Source organism: Gossypium raimondii, chromosome 12 (assembly GCF_025698545.1).
Source record: "Gossypium raimondii isolate GPD5lz chromosome 12, ASM2569854v1, whole genome shotgun sequence".
NCBI classification, from domain to species: domain Eukaryota; kingdom Viridiplantae; phylum Streptophyta; class Magnoliopsida; order Malvales; family Malvaceae; genus Gossypium; species Gossypium raimondii.
The window spans coordinates 42225188-42252612 of record NC_068576.1 but is presented as its reverse complement, the minus strand read 5'-3'; the positions used below and the strand labels follow the sequence as shown (position 1 = coordinate 42252612).

At 33.4% G+C, this 27425-nt stretch overlaps 2 protein-coding genes and 1 non-coding gene across 3 annotated transcripts; 1 reads left to right on the top strand and 2 right to left on the bottom strand.

Moving 5' to 3' along the window:
* Window positions 1-17597: 17597 nt before the first annotated feature.
* On the bottom strand, window positions 17598-19625 carry LOC105764238 (protein CURLY FLAG LEAF 1). The gene is made up of 2 exons (XM_012582758.2): window positions 19155-19625; window positions 17598-18435 (listed from the first exon to the last, which is right to left on the bottom strand). The coding sequence occupies exons 1-2, from the start codon at window positions 19383-19385 to the stop codon at window positions 18058-18060; spliced, it is 609 nt and encodes a 202-aa protein (XP_012438212.1). The 5' UTR covers window positions 19386-19625; the 3' UTR covers window positions 17598-18057.
* A 2936-nt stretch (window positions 19626-22561) lies between these two features.
* Window positions 22562-26583, top strand: LOC105764237 (putative pentatricopeptide repeat-containing protein At5g13230, mitochondrial). The gene is made up of 2 exons (XM_012582757.2): window positions 22562-25752; window positions 26050-26583. The coding sequence occupies exon 1, from the start codon at window positions 23246-23248 to the stop codon at window positions 25745-25747; it is 2502 nt and encodes an 833-aa protein (XP_012438211.1). The 5' UTR covers window positions 22562-23245; the 3' UTR covers window positions 25748-25752; window positions 26050-26583.
* On the bottom strand, window positions 22744-22824 carry LOC128035719 (small nucleolar RNA SNORD36). Its single transcript, XR_008192270.1, has one exon. It is a non-coding gene; the product is annotated as a small nucleolar RNA SNORD36 (small nucleolar RNA).
* Window positions 26584-27425: the final 842 nt, after the last annotated feature.

Genomic DNA, 27425 nt, shown 5'->3' with positions numbered 1-27425 from the left:
TATAATTCATAATCATGTTAGTCATATATTCACATAAAATCGAGAATCATATATGAATTCATCAATTAATTGAATTCCATGTACTTGTAACATCTAAGCCATGTAAACATATATCAAATATCAATCATTTCCATGTAAATACCTGTACTTGTTCATATCGAACTTGTATAATCTCATAATAACACTATGCCCTTTGAACCACTTAGAATATCGGTTAGATACGCGGGTGGTACACATGAGGTGTACTGAACTGTAACCCATCAATTCTTGTACATGTATGCTCCTACAAGCGATAATTGGTAAACTCTTCCGAGTTGAATATCGGTAAGATCATACGAGCTAAGTATCGGTAAGCTCTCACGAGCTGCAAATCAGTAAGCTCATACGTGCTGCGGTGAGTCCGCAACAAATCCAAGACCTCAACCAAAATGGTAACTCTAATGACATGTCATTTGTATTCTACAGACTCCTAAGGTTCAAACGGGGCTCAGTATTCTTTGTACATCGTCGATTATGCTCTCGATAATTATACATAAAAATTAAATCATTCACATACATATATTTCTATTTAAAGCATATAAATACTCAATTTAATTACATGAACTTACCTCGAACTTGTATGATGGAAAATGATCGTTTATTCGATAACTTTGTCATTTTCTCGATCTAATTCCATTTATTGCTTTTCTTGATCTATATAATCAAATTTAACTACTTTAATCACAATTCTATTCAATTCAATCCAAAATTCATGTTTTGGCAAAATTACTATTTTTCCCTATACTTTTTAACCTTTTTACAATTTAGTCCCTAGGGTCGTAAAATGAAATTTATGAAATTTCATCCCTATATAAGCCTAGCCGAATTTTATATGTGCATATAGCAGCTCATACATTTCACAATTTTACATATTTAACAAATAATTTTCATATTTCTCAATTTAATCCCTATTTGACAATTTCATTAAAAATCACTTAACAAAAGTTGTTTATTTAACAATAAGGATTCATATTCTTCCATTAAACTTCAAGAAAAACTAGAATGCTCACATGTAAAAACCCTAGACTTTTAATCATATTGCAAATTAGTTCCATATTTAGCTAGCTTAAGTTACAACGACCCCGAAAACATAAAAATTATTAAAAACGGACCAAAACTTCACTTACATGCAATGGATTTAGCCTAGCAGAAATTTCAAGCTTCAAAACTCCCATTTTCTTTGTGTTTTTCAGTTGAAGAAGAAAGAAATAGGAAAATATGATAGCTAGCCTTTGTTTTTGTTTATTTTTATCATTTAATTGCCTAATTACTATATTACCCTTACCTAACTTTCAAAATTACTCAATTACCAAGCCATGCACATCCACTAACTCATTTAATGGTCTAATTACCACATAAGGACTTCTACTTTAAGGTTCTATAGCTATTTAACACCTTTAGCTAATAGAACACAACTTTTGCACTTTACGCGATTTAGTTCGTTTTCATAAACTAAGCATACAAACGGTAAAATTTCTTAACGAATATTTTACACTATCATATTATCATGCTGTAGACCTCAAAATAATATTAAAATAAATTTTACGACTTCAAATTTGTGGTCCTGAAATAACTATTTCGATTTCACTGAAAACGGCTCGTTACAAATAAGGATTCGTCTAGTCGAAAGCACATGTAACACCCCATACCCGGCCTAGACGACAAGGTCAAGCCTGGAGAGTTACAACAACGATAATCAAAACACATTCTGCAATTTATAATAACACACCTTTTAAGTCTAATAAAGTTTAATAAAGACAACTCGGTATCTAGGGATTATCTTTCAACTAACTGAAACTACGAAAATAACTAGCATGGTTCATAGTGCTAAATGGTATAAACACATAACCGAGCTCCCCATCCGCCGGCCTAATCAAGTCTATGATTTACCTAAAATTCATTCAACAATAACGGAGTTAATATACCAGAAAGGACCCAACTATTTACATATACAATAGATTATCAGTAAAACCAGGATATCCAAGTGCAAATGTTGACCCAGAATCAGGAAACATTTCATTCAGTTATAGATCAGGGTTATACATACGGATAACAAATCAGGCTATAATCAGATGTAAGACAGAACATAACAGATGCAGTCACTTAATACCAACCGCTAAACACCATCTCCAACCAACCCAACACACCAAATAGGGTATTCATTACCCATCCAACCCTACACACCACTTAGTGTCGGTCTGACACGTTTCAGAGATTGCAAACAAGCTGTCAGATTAGTATACGAATACCAGAGATTTAACCACTGGTTCAGAACAGAATACTTCCTCCTGATTCAATTCCTATCCAATGCATATTCATACTTCATATAACAGTTAATATAGAGTTTTATACGAATATTCAAATACAACTCATACCCGTACGCAGTAGATGAATTATAGTAATTTTAGTCAAACACAATACACACATTGATAATCAATATTCAATTTTCAGATCACAGAATATCAGTATATGTAGTTAAATCCAGTTTAAATGGCCTCACAAAAGGCTTGTATTCAGTTTGCGCGATGCTCGGAATATGGCAAAATTTCGTAAACTGACCCACACACCCGTGTTGTCTCACACGGCCAAGGTAACTGGCCCGTGTGGCCCCACACGGCCGTGTCTTTCACTCATGTGATCCTTATTTTGTAATCAGTGAGTCACACAACCTGGACACACGCCTCTATGACCTTATTTTGTATTCAATGAGTTACATGGCCTAGACACGCCCGTGTACACCCTGCACTAACATGGCCATACATGGTCTAGACACACACCCGTGTCCCTTGCCCGTGTGGCTCTTACTTGGTAGATAGTGAGTTATACGGCCTGCCACACAGCCTACCACATGATCGTGTGGCAGCGGCAATCATGTTTTCTGGTGTTTGAAATTAGTAGAAACTCGAGTTTTCGGTACGCACTTGATGTAGTTTTTGATATAGGAGCAACGCAGAAGAACCCTTGAACCCTAGAATGACCATCCAATAACCAATTCAACAATTATTCTCAACAAACACAAGAATTAACGTACAAAACTAACTCTTATGTCGAAAAACTTCAACACAACCTGCTCACTCGGATTTCAACACTCACCTTGCACGCAATCGCGAAAATGGAACGAACGTGTTAGTGAAATGGTTCTTGCAAGATCCTTGCCTAAAAAGGGAGCCAAATGTACGATTGAAACAGAAATTTGAGTAGCAAAACAATTTCGACAAAAGAACAAAAACAACCAGAAACTAGCAAAAACAAAAAGAATTTACGACAGAACTTACATAGAGATCTTCCAACGATGCAACGAACAACGCAAAACCCTCAATTAGTCTCGGTAGCCACTTTACAGACGTAATCAAAAAGAAAAGTAAAAGGAAATAAGAAACGAAAAAGAGAAAGAAAGAAAAGAAGAAAAGAAAATGGAAAAGGGAAAGAGATAAGGTGAGCATTAAATTTCTATTTTAACTATCGATAAGATTTCTAACATTTAGCAAAAATATTCCTGAACGTATACACCAACACTTGAACATAAGACGAAATAGAATATAGAAGCTTAACTAGCAAACCAGCAAGCTCATTCTTAACATCAATTCATAAAGAATTAAACTTATGTTGATAGTTCAAGGATAAAGATTAACTTGGAATAAAATAGCAAAATTCTCCAAAGATGTGAGTCGAACCCCTAACCTTAAACACATACACAAATCACATAACCACAGATACAACGGGTTTAATTACAACGAAATTCAATAGTCAGACATTCAAATTTTTAGGGCGTTACAACACATATGCGATTTCGGTAAAGGGTTTATTGCTATAAATATCACAAATTGGCTTGATTTTCAAATTTTTAATTTTCTATTGTGCAAGAAAATTGTTTTTGAACCGGATTTTTTCAAACATCACTTGCACTATAGTGATATTATCACTTGTGCGCATAGAAAATTTTATTTCCTAATGGCATGCCATTTATATCCTATTAGTTCTCATTTTGTCTACATAAGCATTTAAATTATACAATTTTACTACATTTACTCAACAAATAAAACAATTCAAACATTACCTTTTTAAAATTTAGTCATTATCTAAATATAATTAACAAACATCAAAATTTCACTTCACATTTATTTTATCCACATTTAACATTTCACTTAAATATTTCATAATAATAATACTTATTTCACCTATCTAAATTTTACACTCTTTGCAATTTAGTCTTTTTCTCCAAATCCGCTACACATACACACATTTCAATTAATTATAAGAATTCAACTTCACTTTCAAATAATTTTCATAATTCAAATCATCATGGTCATATACACATAAATCTCATAAATATTTCTAAAATAATTTATCAAGTTTTCATTTAGGGTTTTACTTAGGCAAAGTAAAATTCTTGATATACTTACAATAAAATGCTTAGAATGAGCTCTTCCCCCCTTTCTTCACTCATTTGCCACTCCTTTGCCTTTATCCCCAACTTGTTCTTCCCTTCATTTTTCTTTCCCTTCAAAAACATAGCACATATAGACAATATTTAAACATCAATACAATAATCACATACCATTTCCATGTATTTCAAATGAGATAAATATGAAATACCTTAAGAAAATCTCATCATCTTTACCTTAACCTTTCTCAATCCATAACTTCTCTTTTCTCTGTCCTTAAATATGTATTCTAGCTAAGTTCACATAAAACTTAGCTTGCTAAGGAGTTACCCCTTGTGATTTCACTAAAGATTTATAAAGGAAATTTGAAGTTTAAAGCTTAAAACGGTTAGAAATAGAAGATAGGGACTAAAATGAAAGAAATGAAAAAAATGAGCTAAAAGTGAGATGAGGGAGACATGAGAGTGATAAGATGAAGATGATCATATTAGCTTTTCTACATCTTTCTAATAAAATATCTATTCCACTTTTCTTTTAATAATCTATTCCATTTTCTTTTATTTTAATTTTTAATAATATTTAATCAAATCATATCATATCATATCATATCATACCATATATGTGATTCACTTACACTTCAATTTCATCCATAACTTCTTATACTTCATTGGTCAAATTACTTTTCAAGTCCTTTGATCTTTTCCTATCCATCTAATCTAGTCTTTTCTTATTTCTAATTTTTACATTATTGGCCAACACTTCTCACACATTTACGATTTAGTTAATACCTCAATTTATTTTCTCTAAATCCAAAAGCCTTTTAATTTCTTATAAGATCCAATTACCTTTTACAAAAATTTTAAAATTTTATTTTATCTACTTGAAAAATTCTAACACATGTAAACTCGAATTGACACTGTTCTCATTTCGGGGTGTTAGCAATGTTACATATATTATCCTCTATTTTTAATATTATTTAACATTATTCTTGTTTCATTTTTTCTATGTCTTGAAATTATGGTTTAATGGTATTATAAGCCCTTAAACTTTTAAAAAAAATCAATGAAACCCTTTCGAACTTTTTGTGCCCAATTAAGTACCTAAACTAACAAAACTAGTCAAATATGCCCACTGATTAACGTTGATCATTAATATTTAACGGCAACTCTAATATAACCATTAACAAACGACACATCAACGTTGCTTGTTGACGTGACAATTCCAAATCAACAAAAATAACATAATATTTTAAAATTAATAGATGGACTTTTTATTTTGGGGTTTCTATTTCAAGTTCTTTTGATGTTTTAAGTTAAATTGTAGATTATTTTAACTTTTTTAAAGTAAAACCTCACCCTTTTTATAAAAAAGCTCACTTACCTTCCACTATTTTTTCCTTTCATCTTATTTTTCCCACTTAACTTTGTTATTTGATTTTCTTTTTCAAAAGGGTTTTACTGAATTTGATATTAATTTCCAAATATATTTAAATATATTTATAATTTTTGAAATCTCTAAGTATTTTTTTATAAAATTTTAATATTTTTATTGAAATTTTAAAAAATTTCTATTTTTAAGTTTTTAATTTTTAGAATTAGAATGAAGAATCAGAAATATTGGAGGACTAAATTTGTTATTATGCTAATAAAAGAAATGCCACATTAGCATTCCATTAATTGAGTGACAAACATATCAAATATTGATAATGTTAGTAGCTAAAATATAATTTTTTGGAGCTAAAATATTTCATTTTCAACAAAGCCATAGACTTTGCTTCAATTTTACTAAGATATCTTCTCTTTATCCTTACTCATTTTTTATACACTTGTTATACGTCAATAACTTGAGACCTGAACCCTAGAAAAGATCCGAACCTCCAACCCGTGACCCGACCACGAGAGGACAACAAGTTGAACCCGATCGTAAGGTAAAGCTACAGACTCATCTAGCAATACTCAGCTTGCAGGAACCTTGCGTGAGTTCATAAGGCAGGATCGCAAGTACAGCTCACAGAACCAACTCACGAGATAAGGTTACAGACCCAGCTCACGGAGACCTAGGGAAGGTCGTAGTCTCACTTCGCATATACCCCAAGAACTCGTAGGAAGTGCCACGTGCTCCACAGGCCACCCAGACACGTGCCTAGTAGGTACGGAGCTTGCCCAAAATGCCAGTTCCAGTAGCAGAAAGGACCACGTACTCTGTAGACATGTGCCTAGCAAGCCTGGAGTTCGTAGAGAATGTCAGTACTAAGGACAGAGAATGTCATTACTAGAGGCAGCAGAGTAAAGATAAAATAGTGGGACCCTATCATGAACTGTAATGGTACTAATAACAACATGTATAAATACCATGATACACATATCAATAAATACCATGAACCTGGAATGCCCGACATCTCAAAAAATACTATGTATGACTCTTTACCCTATGAATAACAATATTTTTCAACTAGCATTTCTGCCATACTAAAGCTCGCAAGCGAAAAGCTGTAACCTTCAAAACAATTAGCGAAAGTAAAGCTCCCAACTATTAAACTAAGGCTCACAGGTGAAGAGCTACAACCTCCAACACAATTAACGAGAGCAAAGCTCTTAACTGTCACACTAAAGCTCGCAGGCGAAAAACTGCAACTTTCAAAACAATTAACGAGAGCAAAGTTCTCAGCTGTCACACTAAGGCTTACAGGCGAAGAGTTGTAACCTCTAACACAGTTAGCGAGAGCAAAGCTCCCAACTGTCACACTATGGCTTGCAGGTGAAGAGCTGCAACCTCCAGCACAGTTAGCGAGAGCAAAGCTTCCAGCTATCACACTAAGGCTCACAAGCGAAAAGTCACAGCCTCCAAAATAGTTAGCGAGAGAAAAGCTTCCAACTGTCATACTAAGGCTCGTATGCAAAGATCCACATCGCTCAACACAGTTAGTGAGAATGTTGTCATACTGACGCTTGTAGGCGAAGAGCCGCAGCCTCAAATGTAGTCAACGAGAGCAAAGTTTCTAACTACCACATTAATGCTAGCAGGTGAAAACCCGCAACCATCAGCACAATCACCCAGAGTTAAAATCTCACAGCTTTACAATCCTCTAAAATTCTACTAGTATAAAAAGTTCGCAACTTCACATTCCCAACTTATTACTTTAGAAAATTTTCCAAGTATAAAAAAGTTCGCGGAGTCACATTCCAAGCTTATTACTTTACAAAATTTTCCCAAGTACAAAACAGCTCGCGAATCTATATTTGCAGCTGATATTTTTGAAGATTTACTTAAAGTCCATATAATTATGTAATTATGTGACGAGTATAACAAGTTCGCAAAAGACAGATTTCCTCAAAGTAAACTCTTGTTTAATTAAAGAAAATAAAAAGAGAAAAACAAATTATAACACACTTAGAATACATTGTCTTCCCCACTAACACCTTGGTTCACATTATCAACAGGGGTAGCATCACTATTCGTAGAAGGGGTCATGTTCGCATTAGTGGATCCCCCTCTAAGTAGAAATTTGGAGAATTCTTTCAAGTTGACACAAAGGAATCCATGCAGCATTCAAGGGGCATAACACATCGAAACCCAACTTGCTCATATCCACCTCATCGAGAGCCTCGAGATCCACTTTGCGAACATCAAAGGGACTAGTAGCGACTTGGGCATGGAGCAGTGTATTCAGTTGCAGCTTAGAAATAAAACTTATAATATTCTCAATTATCTTCTTCTTAAAATCCTACAAGACCCGATACTGCTCCTTGATTGTGCTGTCCACTTAGTCATGGCACTCTTGAATAATCATGTCTTTTTTGACAGTGTGCTCTTTTGCAGCCCTAGCTAGCTCAGCCTGCTGAGCTTCATTACTCTCCTTTTTAGCAATCAACTCCTATTCCAACCCCTCATCTTTAACCTCCATGATGAACAAACACTCCCTAAGATCCACGTTTTGCTTATTAATAATCACATTCTCCTCCATCATCTTATCGCATTATAAACTCCGCTTTAATCTCGGCGAGCTTATTCTAACGAACTTCTTAATGCTTTAGTCCAATTGTGTTAGCTTCAGACAGTAAGAATTACAAAGACAAAAAAAGACTCATTGTCGAGGGTGCTACTTAGAGATAGCTAGAGGGGTATCTTCATTTATGGCGATCGATGAGCTCACAAGGGGAATAACTAACGAGCTCTTTCGCAGAGAGTTGAAATGACTCGGAGTCAAATTGACGGTGGAAAAATACTAACAGAATCTGACCTTCTTTCAATTTGACGCTCCAACCTTGCATTGCCGCTCTCCTCTTCAATCGCAGAACTGATGCACACAGCCCTCGCGGTGGTCTTGCACTTCTTACACGCCTCAGTAACCAACGAATCAATGTCTATAGCCTCGTTGAGCTCGCGAGAAATGCTATCGGTCTAGCTTGAAGTATCCTTTGAGCCTTGACCAACCCTTACACCAGTAATAACCCTAATGATCAATAGGAGCAACTAACAAATTAACCTATTGACTACCACCTTCCACATGCGAAGACTTCGCAAGAGTGAATGGGTGCAGCTTCTTCTCACAATAATAATAATAAAATTATTAGTTCTTCTGGGTGACTCGTCAATATTAGACCTAACTCATACAAGAGTAGTGAGGCCATGTGCGTTACTCAGGCAATTTACCAACAGAAAGGGCAACTTTCTCTCTACCACTAGGTCTCCACCCGTTAGGGTTGTAACCCTCTAAATAGTACTGGAAGACATTTCTCGTCATGATCTGTAACAACCCGGTTTTGACCCTAATCGGAATAGTAGTTTTGGGACCACAAATCTGAATCAGAAAAATATTTTAATATTACTTTTAGTGTTTATTATATGTTAAGTTATAGGTGTGAAAAATTCGTGTGGAAATTTAATCGTTTGAATGTTCAATTCGATAAAAAGGGCTTAATCGTGTAAAATGAAAATTTGATGGTTAAATAAGAAAGTACTTAATTGTTGTTGACTTTATAAAATGGAGGCTTTATGTGGCAATTAGACCATTTTATTGGTAGTGGGTGACAATGGTCAATAAGGACCTTGAATTATGTGTTATATATATTTTATATTAAAGGTTAAGTTAGTAAACTAATAAATTGTTAATATATATGTTATAATAAAATTAAACAAAGCCATGGTTATTATTTTTCTTCCTTAGCCGAAACTAAACAAGAGAAAAATAAAGAAAACATAGTTCTATTCAGCAATATTGAAGCTTAATTGAGGTTAGTTCTTTGTTCGGTTTTTGATAATTTTTACGTTTTTGGAATCGTTGCTTTGTGTTCTTCAAAACCCATGTTTCAATTTTGTGAATTGATGATGATTTGGGAATATGCCATTGACGAATGTTTGAGTTTTATGATATTAGTTGATGAAATATGAAATATAGGTGTTAGATTAATATGTTTTGTCTTTGAATTTTTGGTGAAATTGAATATATAGGGTTAAATTGTGAAAATAAATTTTTGAGGGACTAAAATGTGAAATAAAAGAAATGTGTGGACTTGTATGAAGTATAGGAACATTCGGCCCTAGCTTAGTGTGGGCAAATTTTGTGTATTTTGTGTTTTGTGCAAAAAGGACTAAATTGCAAAAAGTGTAAAATATCAGGGGCAAAATGGTAATTTGCCTATTTATGTATTTTTGGATTTAATTGAATGTTTTGGTGAATAAAAAATTTAAATTTGAATATGTTTAGATCGAGAAACGAAGAAAACGGATTTGGATCGGGGAAAAACGAAAGTAGTTGAAAAGTCAATCATGTCCGCTGATATCCGAGGTAAGTCTATTAGCTATTTAATTTTATTAAATTAGTATATGTTTATGTACATCAATTTTATTTTTGTTGAGTTAAATTTAAAAGTATAAAATTCGAATTGAAAGTATGAAATTATATATATATATATGTGTGTGTGATAGGTTCGAATGACTATGAATATGCAAATATGCATATAAATGTCCTTGTAATAAATTTAGGTATGAACATATATGTATGTATAAATTTTATTCGAATATACATGTGTATACATGTAAATTTTGTTGTATTGAATTTAGGTATGAAATTACAAAGGTATGAGATATATTCGAACATATGCATGTATGTGTGAATAAGGTGTGAATTTAGTATAAAATATTTGTATAAGTTGGAGCAAATAAGCATGTATACTTATGAATAAATATTTATATTGAGTATAAGTATGAAATTATATTTATACATATATATATATGTTAAATTTGAATATGTATGAGTATATAGGTATATGTTCTTGTTTGAATATAAGCATAGAGTAATATATATTTGTTAGATTCGAATATGTATATATGTACATGTATAAGATCTTGTATTGAAATGGTATATGAAATTATATAGATATATATGGAATTCAAATGTTAAAAGTACATAGTATATTATAAGTTAAATCTTATGATATTAGTAGTGGAATCTAAAGTATGAGGTTATATATATATATATATATATATATATATATATATATAAATGTGTTTCGGTTGAATTATTGAATTATTTAAGTTAGATTTGATGATTGGGATTTATATATATATCCATGTGTTTTAAAGATATAAGTTATGAATATTGAGCTGGATTTTATGTGGATTTTATATACAAATATGAGATACAACTTCTGTGAATTGAGATTCTTTTGTTAAAGATCAGTACCAATCAGATTTATTGCCAGTGAAATTATTCAGACTATACGTCTAGTAGGCTAAGTGCCGGTGATTTGAATCAGGTTATAAACCTAGCAGGCTAAGTGCCAGTGATTTGAATCAGGTTATAAACCTAGCAGGCTAAGTGCCGGTGATTTGAATCAGGTTATAAACCTAGCAGGCTAAGTGCCGGTGATCTAAATCAGGCTATAAGCCTAGTAGGCTAAGTGCCGGTGAATCTGTTAAATTAAGTGATTATATGCATTTGATATATATATATATATGATTTTGGTTATATGTAATGGTAAGTATATGAACATTTGTTTATATGTATTTGATGGGCATATAAACGTTTGGATCTTTGTGTTTAGTTAGTAGGCACATATATTGGTTGTTATGAAAATTGTTGAATATATGTATACATTCGGCATATGTGGATTATAAGTATAGATGTGCATTTGGCTCATGTAGTTGATAAGTAACAATATAAGCTTTTGACATATGTATTTGAAAGATCATAGATATGCATTCGATGAAATGCAAATGATAAGTATACTAGCAATCAAGATATGCAATTAATGATTATGTTTGTAACTTGATTTATAGCATAATGTTTATACATATGTTAGTTTTTATGTATTTTAGATATGCTATAAACTTACTAAGCTATAAAAGCTTACTTTGATTGTTTTTGTCCATTTGTTTTATAGATAAAAATCAAGCTGCAGACTCGGGGATCGTTAGCAAAGATCATCACTCTATCTACTGTCTCGGTATTGAAATGTTTAAAATTTAACTTATGGCATGTATAGACTAGATAATATTTTGGGAGTCGTACTTTAATGTACTGTATATATATATAATTAATAGCCATACGAAATTAGCTTATTTTTCTTATGGTTTAACTGAACAGAAATGTTATGTTTTGTTATAAAAGGTTAAAGTAGAATTTATAATTATAATTACTTAATATTTGAATAATTTAACATAGATGTAAAATTTTTGAATTCTACTAAATGTCTGTGTTAAGTTGTGTTTTGTCAAGTAACGCCTCATAACCCTAATTTATCGACGTATACGGGTTAGGGGTGTTACATGATCAGATCTTTTTAAACCAATAGGCGTCTAGCACAAAGTCTTTGGAACTGAGCCACCACTTCGTTCGAGGGGAGACTCTGCTAGAACGAGACATATCTTGACTTGACGAAGACCACCTTATCGGGAACCTAAAATCCTCTCCAAGTATACTGCGAACTTGGATATACTTCCGCCGATTTAGATGAAGGTTCGAACAATGGTTCACAATGATAGTCTTCACCTGCTTGTGATGAGAGAAATAGTAGAACCCCAATGAGTTCTCCTAATTATGGCCTTTCAACTAATATATATGCTGAAAAACTGTGAGTAAGGGAACATTGCCGTGTCAAGAGCAGTTGATAAAGTATGCTATGACTATCCACCAAGTGAAGCCCGAGAGCTGACTAGGGGTAAAGTTGTAGTCCTTGAGTAGAGTAAAAGAGAAGGGATGTAACAGCAAGTGCAACCCAGCCTCAAGCATATGGAAATGGAGCAGGAAACTATCTTCAGTGGTCTCGCACAACTGATGCAACCCTTCTGGAATGGATACTTCGTATGCGAAATTATGAAGTTTGATCCCTCGGATGGCCAACACTAGTCGCAAATCCTCTGACTTGGTCGTACAGAAGTAGAGTTTATCCGTTACTAAAACCGGAGACGACCATTCTCGTGACAAATGGGGTTGAACTATCCGATTACTGATGCCCCTCATCTTCACCATAACTCAAGTAAAAGAAGAAAACATAAATTTTAAAAGAAAAAGCAAGGTTCCTAAAAAATTACCTTTGTCTTGATTCTAGAAAATGCTGAAGATGAATGATTTAGGGTTCAAAGAGACATCCTTTTAGAGAAGAAGTTCCTTTCCTTCCTGTTAGATGATTTGTGTGACCAAAAGAAATCAACGGCCCAGATACGAATGGACAAAAACAGTTCAATTTTCAATGACCAGATACGCACGCGCAAGAACCGCTCGTAAACGTGCCCAGTAAGCTGCATTTAATACTGATATGATGGACCTAAGGAGAGACACTTTATGATACCCCTTAGGCTCATTTTAGGGTGGGAGTAGATTGTTATACGTTAATAACTTGAGACCTAAACCCTAGAAAAGATTCGAACATCTGACCCATGACCCGAACACGAGAGGAGAACAATGTGAACCCGATTATCCCATGACCCGAACACGAGAGGAGAACAATGTGAACCCGATTATAAGGCAAAGGTACAGACCCAGGTCGCATGAACCTTGCAGGAGCTCATAAGGCAGGATCACAAGTACAACTCATAGACTCAACTTGCGAGATAAGGTTATAGACCTAGCTCGCGGGGACCTAGCGAAGGTCGCAGTCTCACTTCGCATGTATCCAAGGAACTCGCAGGAAGTGCCACGTGCTCCACAGGCCACCCAGACACATGCCTAGTAGGTACGAAGCTCGCCCAAAATGCCACTCCAATAGCAGAAAGGACCGCGTACTCCGTAAGCACGTGCCCAATAAGTCTAAAGTTCGTGGAGAATATCAGTACTAAGGAAAAAAAATGTCAATATTGGAGGCAACAGAGTCAAGACAAAATAGTGGGACCCTATCATGAGCTGTAATAGTACCAGTAACAACATGTATAAATACCCTGATACTCATATCAATAAAAGATATGAAAAATATTACTCAACAACACTAAATAGATAAATCATCTGTAATTTTAATCCACCTTGTTGATATGCCTTTTTTTTTTCTTCACTAATTGTTCATTTTTTTGGTTTAAGTAAATTTTTGGTTTTAATCGGTTATCATTAGTTTGTGGGAGAAATATTTAAGAAAACCGTTTATTAATGTATTATGTCATTTAAAAAAAAATTGTTGGAGTTTTGTCAAGTGTTGGATTTTATACATAATATAAAACACGGTACATTTTGAGTTAGTTGTTTGAATTTTAAAATGTTTTTATATTTAAATGGATATTGATTTTATAATTAAGTTCTAAATATGATTTTTACTATTTTAATTAGAAATTTTTATACTTTTTAATGATAGTGTAGACATTAAAATATATCAATTTTAAATTTATAATTATATTTGTTTTATTAATGATGTAATAACACATCAACCAATAATGATAAATATATTTGCTTTATTGATAATATATGAAATCATATATTAACATTATAAATTTTTTCTTAAAAGGTTCTCATTAACCAACACGACTATTAAACATCATATGATAATAACGATGTATAAAAGGTTCAATATATCATTATCAATTAATTATCATTGATTTTATCTTTTCAAAATATATATAATTACAAGATAAAATTTATTACCCTATAACTACAAACATACATAACTGAAAATATGATCAAATTTTTTGATTGTTTAAACAAGTATAATGATGCATTAACTCATCATATATATTATAAAATGTACGGAAGCAAAATGGAAACTTTGAGATCCGGATTAGCTCTTTGAGTTCCAACACACTTCCTTTTTTTTTAATTATGTTTAAAGTGGGTTTCATTTTTAAATTAAATTTTAAATATAGTTTACTTGCCAATAATAATAATAATAATAATAATAATCAACTGTTGTCACGTCGTTTTCATTTTTAATTACTAATATCATGCTTTTATGAAATCACATAATTATTTTTAAAGAATAAATATTTTTAAATGATTTAATATACATATTTTAAAATAAATGGTTTAAATTTTCAAATTTTATAAAAAATATAAACATTTAAAATTTGGGTAAAATATGTTAAAACAAATTACGACTTGTTAATTAAACATGTTTACAAATTAAATATTTTTATTGTACTTTACTTAAATAAAATTTCATTTAAAACTTCATTTAAGTGAAATTTTAAATTTTTTAGGAAATTTTACAACTTTATCTAAATTTATTAAATATATTTTAATTTATAAACATAAAAACAATTCGTACATCGCACGAAATAAAAAAAACTAGTATATAATATATAAAAGAATATATGAAAGCATATATGAAAACTTTGAGTTGAGTTCCAAAATGTTCACTTTTTAGTTATATTAATTACTTCCATATTGCATTTATTTGTATTAAACAATTTTATTTATATTCACTTTTGAATTTATGGTAACTAATATTATATTAATTATTATAATTTTTGAATTTTTGGTTTCCTAATATATTCACTAGAGCAAGCTCAATAATTAATCTTTTACGTTCTGTAATCCAATTGAAGGAGTAAATGCCAGCCACAATCTTTGAATTGATACATACAACCTAGCCCATGGATCACACGAGATAAAAAAACTAGTTATATATGCTAAAAAATACATACAAAATAAATACAAACAAATTAGTTTTCAAATTCATTTACCCGAGTTCATTCTGGGTATGAAATAATTTTATAAACCTTTTAGATTTTTAGATTTTATATATTTTTAATTTTAAAATAATAATTTAAGAAAATTTATTATTTTGTAAAATAGTTAAAATAGATAATGTCACTAAAAACACGTTAGGAATTAAACTAGACAAAACGATGTCTACATTCATTTGAATCTAGACATCTTTTTGCCCAGATTCATTTTGGATGTGAAATAATTTTTATTATCTTTTTAGGCATAATGATAAATTTAGCTCTTAACATATCTATTTCATCATTTTGGCCTAATTTTTTTTTCTCATTTTTCCCTGAATGTTCAAATTTAGTCAAATTGCTTTTTGTGGGACAATACAATTAATCGAGTTGTTAAAATTTTAACATCATTGATGTGTTAGCTTGTGTGGCAATCCACATGCACTTCATTGTTAACGTGATTTTTGTTTAAAATTTTATTAACATTTTAAATTCGTTGATTTTTATTCTTTTTTTTTGAAATTTTATAAAGTATATTATACACATTGACTATCATGTAAGTTGTCACATCAGTATTGTTAAATTTTTAAAGCTCAATTAGCTTTTCTGTCCAACAAAAAGCAATTTGACTAAATTTTAAAGTGATAAAAAAAATAGGGCTAAAGTGACAAAAGGTATAAATATTAGAGGTTAAAATTATCATTATGCTATATAATTATATATTTTAAAGATATTATAAAGTTTTCCATGTGTCATAATACAAAGTTGTGAATAGTGTATTATTGATTGCTAATGCTACGTGTGTGGCGAAATCCAAAGTTAAATATCAATTAAATCTAAAAATAGAATTTTAAGTATCAGCTAAATTTAGGGGACAAAGTATACAATATTTCTTGATTTCATAATTTGTAATATCAACTTTGGTAAATTTGGGGGGCCCTGGTACTGTGAGTTGTCACGTATTAAGCAAGTAGTGAAAGCAGAATGCAAACAAACCACCCTATCTTTCCAAGTTGGCATTGTGGGGTTAAATAGGGAGACAATTTTGCAAAGGCTGCACCTCACCTCAGCACAACCACAATGAGTAGTGTTCCACCTCCCGCTTAAATAACAACATTAATAAACGGCTTTCCATAACATACAAACCTGTAGTAGCCTTCGTTTTTATACTCTCATTATAACTCTGATCACTAATTTCAACACATTCACAGAATAAGGTTTAATAAACAATAAAATTGTTATAGGATAAAGAGATTAGCCTTTTTCTTATTTACACGAAAAATAAATAAATTAAAATTACCTACACTTTTTACTTAAAATAGAAGTAATCATTATAAAAAAATATTATTTTTTTACAAATAAAATTGCTTAAAAAATCACCTGTGGATGTGTTAACTTTTAGCATTAGTAATGGGATTGGAGCAGTCTATATTATGATAATGAAACCCAAAGATGCAGGGTTTGGCTTACATTGAAGGAAAACTAGATTGATCCAATGATTTGGCATATTAGCATGCAGCTTGTTATATACAAAGACCACATGGGAGAGTATTAGTTAGTCCGGTGTTAATATCTATATGGAATAAAGGGTGTTTTCAAAACGAAGGCTTGTGGGAGAGTATTAGTAGTTGAAGAAAAATGGATAAATGAAGAGTTGGAACGTGTTCTTACTGATTTCCTGGTCATGCTCAACCCAAAGTTGGCTAATCTCCAGAGTTTTGATTGCTTCACTTCTCTATGTTAAAAAGTTCATCTTCATATGACATCATCAGAAATGCAATTGTTCCCGGTGATGATTGGAGGACTACCTTTTCAAAGTTGCTGAATTCTCATTAATTCCATTTTTTTTAGTTTCGTGATTATTATGCTTAACACTACGACAATCTACATACTTTCACCATATTTGAAGTTGCCAAATCTAAAAACCAGCATTAGCAGAAGCGAAAAAAGGCAAAAAAATTGCTCCCCATTATCTTTAATTTTGGTCTGAAACATTTATTTCCTCCCAAATATGGAAAATAGTAGCAAAAGATATAGAAACAAGGGGCTTAAGCAGCTGATTAATTAATGCTTACAATACTATGATTGAAATAACTTTGAAAACTGACATTCTTAACGTGGATAGGATTGGAGGAGAAACTGAAAGAAAAGAATAATGCACATCTGTCATAAAACTAATACAGAAAAATTAGTTTGGGCAACAGCAGGTGGAGAGAGAGAGAGAGAGAGAGGATGTCTAAAATAAAGAATGTCTAGGGAAACTAAAACAAAAATACAAATAAAAGGAAAGCCAGATGTCGCAGTCATTGCAAATAATATTATTCATTGTTTAACCATTGACACAGTCACCAGCACAGCACAGCACAGCACAGCACGGTACGGGTAGACTCGTCTCTGGCTGCGACTTCAAAACAAACTCCAAACACCATGCCTGGAAAAGAAGTGGAAGAAGAATCACAGCTTGAACCACTAATTCATTTGTCTAAAACTCCTCCTTTTAACCCCCAAAACCAACCATACTAAAGAAGAAAAGACAAATTTGGGTTTATGGAAAGCCAGTTTGGGATCGATCCAAGTGAAGAAGTTGCTCGTTACATTTAGGGCAATCTTCAACTTGCTTGGGGACCATGAAATACATAAGACAGCTCTTGCAACCAGCTACAACCAAAACATTATCTTTCTCTTTCTCTTTCTCTACTCCTTGGTGGTTGCTGCTGCTGCTGTTGTTATTATAATGCCCTCTCTCTCTTGAAGAAGAAGGTGATGACTCCGATGATAGCTCTTCACTGTCATACAAACTATCATCGTTTTCTTCTTCTTCTTCCTCTTCCGAGTAATAATCTCCACTATACTCAGCTGCTGTCCTTGGATCCACACTTGCTTTCATTCCGTTCCTCCAGTTTATGTAGTAAATCTCCCCTGTCTGCCAATTACTCCCCATCAAACAGTAACACTATTGCATCAGTAAACTAGACCCAAGTGCACGACCGTTTCATGTTTTAGGCTTGTTAAAACTACCCGCATACCTAAACTCTACCATTCCCAATCACACCAACTAGGATGACTGCTATACCACGATATGTATTTACATATATTAACCAAAGAAATCACATATTCGCATGAATTTTTCAAAATTTACAACCAATACCCCCAAGCCAGCTTAAATCTTTCTTTTTATATTTATGATTTTAATAATAATAAAAAACCCGGAAAGACAGTGCTAGTTTGATGCTTTTGAATCAAAATAGATGGAACTTATCTGGGCTCTAAACCAACCAGGGATTAACTGTAAACTGAAAGAGATGAAGGAAATGCCAAAAGAGAATAGCGGAAGAAAGGCTTTTTTTTTTTTTTTTTAATTTTGTATATTTAGGGTTATGGTCTGAAACCCTAGGCTTAGCATGCGTGTGGGAGAAAGGGAGACCAACAGCGAAGCAAGCAATAAATACAAAGAACAGGGAAGAAAAAGCCATTAAAGAACAAAAACCAAAAATACACAACAAAGGAAAGACCAAGATCTGCCATGAGTTTCGCATTAATTGCGTCTGAAACACGAAAGGGACTATAAACTGTTGTAACCATTTCACAAGACAGATAGAAGTAAAAAATACATATAGTAACAAGAGAAAAAAAAGAACGAACCTTGAGATCAAGGCATTGTTCCCAATGGTAAGGAAGAGAGAGATGAGAGTTGAGCTCCAAGCTAGTGTCAGAAACGGTGTTTGGAAGGTTGTTGTTGTCACCTGATGTGGAAGACCTCCCTATTATCCCTTCTTCAGCCCCACCTTCGTTGCTTCTTTCATGGTTCAAAGAAAAGTTCTGTAAGGACCTCTCCAATGATTCTGTGATCGTTGCCATGTTTGGTGCTCTCATCGATAACCCAATTTAATGAAACGATTACCAATTCAAACAAGTGCAGAAAAACAAAAAGGAAATAAAGAGATTAGGGCTGTGGGAGCTTAAAAGGGATTCGAAATGGAGAAGCATAAAACCAAGGGAGGGGCCGGGAAGGGGAAAGAAGGCGTTTTAGCGAGTGTTTGAGAGATGATATACTTAATAAGAAATTGTTTTTGGGTGGGTAAAACTAAAAACACAAAAGCCTCACGCTCCCCCCTCCGTAAATTAATGCGCGTGGGTGTTTAGCGAATAACCCCTGGGTTGGCCCACATCTGCCACCACCAGGGAATCACTGCGGCTTGCATTTTGTCTCTCACGTCTATGTATTGGCATGTAACAGCTCACACAGGCAGTGGAGACGCGTGATGCAAAAGAGGAATACTCCTCCTCCGCTGATTACGAAATTTTAGTGACTTTTGAGAAGAACTTTGGTGAGGATGAAGCTCTAAATTGAGGTTGGGTGGAATGCTAGATCCAAAAGAAAAGAGATTGGGTGGAATGCCGGTGTTCCTCACTCGCTTTTTGGACGCGCAATGTCCTTTCTGCTCTTCACTACTTCAGCTTCAGACAACCTCTATAATTAGAATTTCCCTGGAGTAATATAGACTTGAACTGAATTACACCCTTGTGTTTTATGGGGTTTATTTTTATTTATTTACTAAACTGAACCAAAATTTAATTTGAAATCTATCTTTAATAAATAATATCATTTTTTTAATGGTGGGGCTTACGAGATTAGGATGAGAAATGGTGATGAAGTTGAGTCCTCTAAATTTGTAAATCTCACAACACATTATTAATATTTTTGTTATGGTAACATTCACCCAAAGTCAAATGCCCCACTTTCTAATTTTCTTACATCATAAATGGTTCATGTATATATATTGTAATTATTTGTTTATATTAAACTAATGTTACAAACCTTAAAAATGCATCTTAATATTAATAATAGGATTGCCAAGATCTTATTTGGATGTTTAGTCTAAATTTACTTAAAATTCTAATAAACCATGATAATTAGTATGAAATCATAGTTATAAAAAAGAAAAGCAGATAGATATTTTGTTTGGAAGGGGGACTTGACTTTTGTTGTTGTTTTTATATAAAGGAAAGGAGCAGATTGGGCACGTATTACTGTAGAGTAAACTTCACGAGATGGAAATGGGTGTCGAGTGGTGTGTTGGAATAGGAATAATAGTTGTAGAAGTAGCGAGTAGAGAGAGGACAGGCTCACTTATCTATCCTAATTTCTCTGATGCGGAATCTCTTCAGTCCCTCCCTGACACCCCCCTCCCCGCTGCACTAATATTCTCTTTTCTTCTGTCTTTCCCACTTATGGTTCTTGGGATTTACTTTCACTTCTTTTCTTTTCAGTTTAAATATACTCCTTTAAAATTTTAAAATTCAATTTATATTTTTTTTACTTTTTATCCGATTTAAATAAAATTGAATTTTAATTTTTTTATATTTTTAAATAAAAATGATACTTTTTATATGAAATAGAAATAATAATATTTTTTTAAATAATTGTTATATATCTTTAAAGGGTAAGGATTAAATTGATAAAACTTATTTTACTTCAAAAAAGATGATTAGCTTTTAACAGAGGGATGAATTTTTAAATAAAAGAAATATAAAGACTCAATAGCGTAATATTACAAATTTGTGGCACTACTTGTTGTAGTTTGTTTAATTTCCCAATTCATTCCCTGGCCCGCACTTGCGGTCTCCCAATGCAATTGCCTTCTATTCTTTACTATTTTCTCTCTCTCCGCCTACCTTAATTAAATCCAATTGTTTATTCAACTTCACATGGGCCTAAACTAAGTGCTTGATTTGCTCCAGTTTGGGCCCATACCAAATTTAGATTCTATCAAAAATTTTGGTTTTTTTTTTTAACATCAATAAAAGATGATGAGAATGCCTTAAAGTTTTTTAAAATTATTTAAAAATATTTGTTCTGAATGAATCTGGAGTCCAATATCATTTGAATCTAGACATCCGCTTGTCCAGGTTTGTTTTGAACGTGATTTTAATTGTTTTATAATTTCAAAATAACTTCACAATCTTTAGATTTTTCTTTTCTAAAATTGATGTATTTGTTCAGGTTCATTTTAAGCCTATATTTTTATAAATTTCATAATTTTTGAAAACTTAAAAACACTGCTACAAAATGAACATAAAATGAACTTTGGACTATGCACATCTAGGATCATTCATCAAAATTGGAAAAAGGAAAAACTAAAGTTGAAAATTTCTTTTGAAATTATTATCTTCTGAAATAATAAAATATATAGTTATTATGTTCAAAATAAATTTGGAAATGTTGATTATCTAGATTCATTTTGGACATATAATTTTAATATATATTTAAAATGAGGTGATGATGTGATACTTATTTTAATTTTTTTAAAAAAGAAAAAAAAAAGTAAATTCATTAACAATGTTAATCTAATTATGATCACCATCAACTTTTTCTGGTAGCATTTTAAACATTGTCCATAAAAGTTAAAAAAGCCCATGGTCAATATATATGCCCAAAACATTTGTTTGAAAAGAAATAATGTTAGCTTCAACAACCCACTCTTCTCGTTTCTCTATTTTCATTGGCAATAACATCATCTAGGAATTTGGGACACTCTTCCCATTGTTGTTCGATAACTTCTCCATCCGCAACACATGGAATCTCGATGGAGTTTCCATTTTGGCCAATATTTTTACCCATATTGATGTTTGAATTTGACCAGCAACTGTAAACTCTAATATTTTCAAAAAAGTAATAAGAAAAATGAAACCAATTGTAGAATTCAGATCCAAAAAGTATTTAAACCTTGATGTTAATATATTTACTTTTTCATACGATAATTACGTCCATTATTAGACATGTGCAACAATCTTCAACTATACTTTCCGTTCTTTTTCTTAATTTTAAAAATTACATTTGTTGAATAAAAAGAATGAGAAATCAGAAATTTGTATTGATTCAATTAGGGTTTAAAAATATATGAATTTATACCAACAAGCTTTTCTTTTCTTTCACAAATTGGTTGAATTCATAGTGGAAATCCGACTTCAATGGTGTCTGGAGATGCAACAATCCCATTCATGAATTAAATTACAATTTTTTTGAGTACGTGAAAAGCAAACTCCTTTCTCATTTTACATTCCAAAATCAAAGAAAAAAACCAAATACTTGGTACCTTACGCATCAAGACTTCAAACAAATCCGAACGATTTCAACTATATTTCTATTTTTACAGAAATTTGAGATCATTTTCAAAGCTAAAAACAGACTGGATTTGTTGAGTTGAGATAGGAGAGGACAAGAGAAATCTGAGCATCAGTTTTAAAAAGCTCGATTATGAAGCCTCACGGATGAGTATCAGCACATAATAAACATGATCATCATTTGCTCAGATCTCTAGTTCTCCATCCATCAAGCACAAAGCAAAAAGAAAGAAAGAGCAACGGTTGAAGTTGAAGAACAGCAGCGCCATTAGCACCGTATATATAGTGCACAATGGGCCTTGGAAACCCTAATTGCCATTTGCCACGGAACGATTGAAGTGACGTCGTTTCAGCTCGGTGACCGTTTCAACAACATTTATGTTTTGAATTTGAAACGCACCGGTTCACCCACCATCCTGCAGTATAGCAGTAGTAGACTTGTTTTGTTTTTGAGTGCGAGTGTCAGATGCACGCATTTGATTCAACAACTCTGCTTCTTTTTCCTTGAAAGCTCGTAGGTTGTTAAATTATAACATTACATTCGTATATTTGCTTCTTTCTTCTCGTTTCGCTTTCTTCCTCATTGCTTTCAGAGCAGTGGCGCTTGCATGATCCGATTGTTAACCACTAGAGCACCGCGGCCGTCTAATATTTCTGCTGTGCACCAAAAGATTAACTCTTTTGTTTGCTCTTCATTATGTGGATTCTCAGCCCAAGCAGCAAACCAGACCCAGCAAAACCCGAGTTCCATAAACAGACCGTCTTCACATTTCGATTCTCACATGTATGGTGCCTTGCTTCAACGTTGTCTCCAAAACGATGACCCCATTTCAGCTATGGGTCTTCACTGTAAGATCCTAAAAAGGGGTAACTGCTTAGACTTATTTGCTACAAACATTCTCTTGAATGTGTACGTAAAAGCTGAATTATTGTCCGAGGCTGAAATTCTGTTCGATGAAATGCCCGAGAGAAACACAGTTTCTTTTGTTACTTTAGTCCAAGGATATGCGCAGTGTTTGCAGTTTTCTGAAGCCATGGGGTTGTTTACTAGGCTACATAGGGAAGGTCATGAGCTTAACCCTTTTGTTTTTACTTCCATATTGAAGGTGCTTGTCAGTATGGAATGCGCTGAGTTGGGTTGGAACTTACATGCTTGCATTTATAAGCTTGGCCATGAGTCTAATGCCTTCATTGGAACTGCTTTAATTGATGCATATTCTGTTTGTGGGTGTGTTGACTTCGCAAGAGAAGTTTTTGACGGTATTAGATGCAAGGATATGGTTACTTGGACAGGAATGGTAGCTTGTTATGCGGAGAACCACTTTTTTCAAGAGGCATTAGAGGCCTTTTCTCAAATGAGGTTAGTCGGTTTTAAGCCAAATAATTTTACTTTTGCTGGTGTTTTTAAGGCTTGTATCGGACTTGAAGCTTTAGATATAGCAAAAGGTGTTCATGGCTGTGTTTTAAAAACTCGTTATGAGTATGATCTTTATGTAGGGGTTGCATTGCTTGAATTGTATACCAAGTGCGGGGACATTGGCAATGTTCAACAGATTTTCGAGGAGATACCTAAAACAGATGTTATTCCATGGAGTTTCATGATTTCACGGTTTGCACAGAGTGACCAGAGTGAAAAGGCTGTTAATTTGTTTTGTCGTATGAGGCAATCTTTTGTGGTCCCTAATCAATACACGTTTGCTAGTGCACTTCAAGCTTGTGCAACTTTAGGGGATCTTGATTTAGGTAAGCAAATGCATAGCCTTGTGCTCAAGGTTCGTCTTGATGCTGATGTATTTGTATCAAATGCCCTTATGGATGTCTATGCTAAGTGTGGAAGGATTGAGGATTCTTTGGAGCTGTTTGAGAAGTCATTGAATAGGAATGATGTGTCTTGGAACACCATGATTGTTGGCTATGTTAACTGTGGGGATGCTGAGAAGGCATTAAGCTTGTTTTTGGAAATGCTTGAAAATCGAGCACAGGCAACTGAAGTAACATATTCCGGTGTCCTTTGTGCTTCTGCCGGTTTGACAGCATTGGAGCTAGGAACTCAAATTCACTCCTTAACATTCAAAACAAATTATGCTGAAAATACTGTTGTTCATAATGCATTGATTGATATGTATTCCAAGTGTGGAAGGATCAGAGATGCTCGTCTGGTATTCGGTATGATGAACGAACGAGATGAAGTTTCGTGGAATACTATGATCTCAGGGTATTCTATGCATGGGCTTGGCATGGAAGCTTTAAAAATATTCCAGATGATGCAGGACAGAGGGCATAAACCAAACACTTTGACTTTTGTCGGTGTGCTATCAGCCTGTAGCAACTCAGGATTACTAGACGAGGGGCAAGCTTATTTTTCATCTATGTTACAGGAATATGGCATTAAGCCATGCATTGAGCATTATTCTTGCATGGTCCGGCTTTTGGGGAGATCAGGTCATCTTCACAAGGCATTGAAGTTGATTGAGGAGATCCCATTTAAGCCTAGTGTTATGGTGTGGCGTGCCTTGCTTGGAGCTTGTGTTATTCATAAAAATGTTGAGCTTGGTAGAATGTCTGCACAGCGCATTCTTGAGATGGAACCTGAAGATGATGCAACCCATGTACTATTGTCGAATATGTATGCTACTGCAAGGAGGTGGGATAATGTCACTGCCATTAGGCAAAGCATGAAAAAGAAAGGAATGAAGAAGGAACCAGGTTTGAGTTGGATTGAGAACCAGGGAAGAGTACATTATTTCAGCGCGGGAGACACTTCGCATCCTGACATGAAGGTGATTAATGGGATATTGGAATGGTTGAATGTGAGAACCAGGAGAGCAGGCTTTGTTCCTGATTGTAATGCTGTTTTGCTTGACGTTGATACTAAAGAAAAGGAGCGTCTCTTGTGGGTTCACAGTGAAAGGTTAGCTCTTGCTTTTGCACTATTTAAGACATCATCAGGAAGCCAAATCCGTATAATAAAGAACCTCCGAATCTGTGTGGATTGCCATGCTGCAATGAAATTAATATCAAAGATTGTGCAGCGAGATATTATTATCAGAGACATGAACCGGTTCCATGACTTCCATGATGGAATTTGTTCTTGTGGTGATTACTGGTAATTCAGGTACGTCTTTCTTGGAGGGCTAGAGTTTTTGTTTTCAATCAAATATATAAGATAATTTGATACTTTAGATTATCTTTTAGATTCTATCCTCCTTATAATATTCTTTCAGTTTAGCATTTGATGTGATGAATTGGCGTTGTTCTAGTTAATAGAATGACTTGTAAATGGTTTCAACGGTTTTTTTAGTTTGGTATAACCTCCTTTCTCAGTGGGGTTTGTGGTTTTTTCTTGATCAAATGAAACTACAAATAGGTCTACAAATAGGTCTTACAGTCAAGCTCTCTTTCACCTTTGCAGTTTCATTGGTCCAAGGAAACGTTTGCATGTCTCTGTTACCTTGGGAGGCCTACACTTAGTAGAATCTATGAACCTGAGACTATCCATTGGCTTGTAGGCCTTGAAACAAGGTTTCCAAAGTGGTATCTCATGGATGGAAGTCTTTTGAGGAGGGTTGGATCAAAATCAATACGGATGGAGATGTGAAGGTGGGAGATAATTGGTGACAGTACAGGTTAGTGAATTGTGAGTTTTAGCAAAATGTAGGCATATGCAGAGCGATTTAGGCTGAGCTTTGGGCTGCCTTTGTATGATGGCATTACTTTAGCATGGGTGCAAGGTATAATAAATCATTCTTGAATGTAATAATTCAATAGTGGTTTAGACGCTGTCTGATTATATGGGGTGGGTGAATTCTATTGCCCTTGTAAGGAGTATTAAAGAGCTCTGCGATCCTCAATGGCAGATGCATACCATGCACGTGTTTGGCTAGGCAAATTTGTACCGGACTTATTGGCAAAACTGTGTTGAAATGGATGGCCATGTTCATGCAAATTTAACAGTCCTCCGTGGGAAAGGTTAATACTTGTGGTAGATTTGTTCCTTTCATAGCGCTCTCATAATACTCATATTCACGGAACCCATATAGTTACGTCATGCAATGTAAGGGAGCTCCAGTCAAGCTAACTACTAAATTAAGCATATAAGCACCAAAGATACAAGAGTCTAAAACAGGTTCAATATCTTACTGACATTGGAATGCTATATTTGCAATTGAAGCTACACCGATAGAAGCAGTGTGGCCCATTAATCTCGCATTCTGTTGGGGGAGTTGGGCAATGAAAGGAAAAGGTAATGATGGGACCTTTTTCTGGTAAAGTTTTATAGTTTTTGCCTTGTGTTTTTGTTTGCTAATTTTAGAAGCTAAGTTCCCACTTTGAGCAAACATCTTTTGCTTCTAAGAGCATGCTATGTGATTTCATAAGCTTGTCATTGCTGATGAAACGTGACAAAATCAAACCTTGCAATTTTGAAGCTAACTCTATTTTTCAATATTAAAAAAAGGATGGTAAGATTTGAATGTGTTATTTAAATATTAGACCAGAGCTCTAATTGCTATTTCAAATAAATCTTGGTTTTATTTCTCAAATTTGATTTTTATTTTTTACTTGCAACTTACAACTTTATGCGAGCTTCATAATTTTCAAAACTATTTTTAAACTTTTGTTTAATGTGTAACGTAGCATGAATTTTGATTTTATGTAATTGTATATAAGAAATTTTGATTTGATTTGAGTCAATTTTATAAATTACTAACACTATTATCAACGTAACACAATTTTAACGCTACATATTGCATACACAAACAATTATGTTTATCTAACAGAAAACAAACT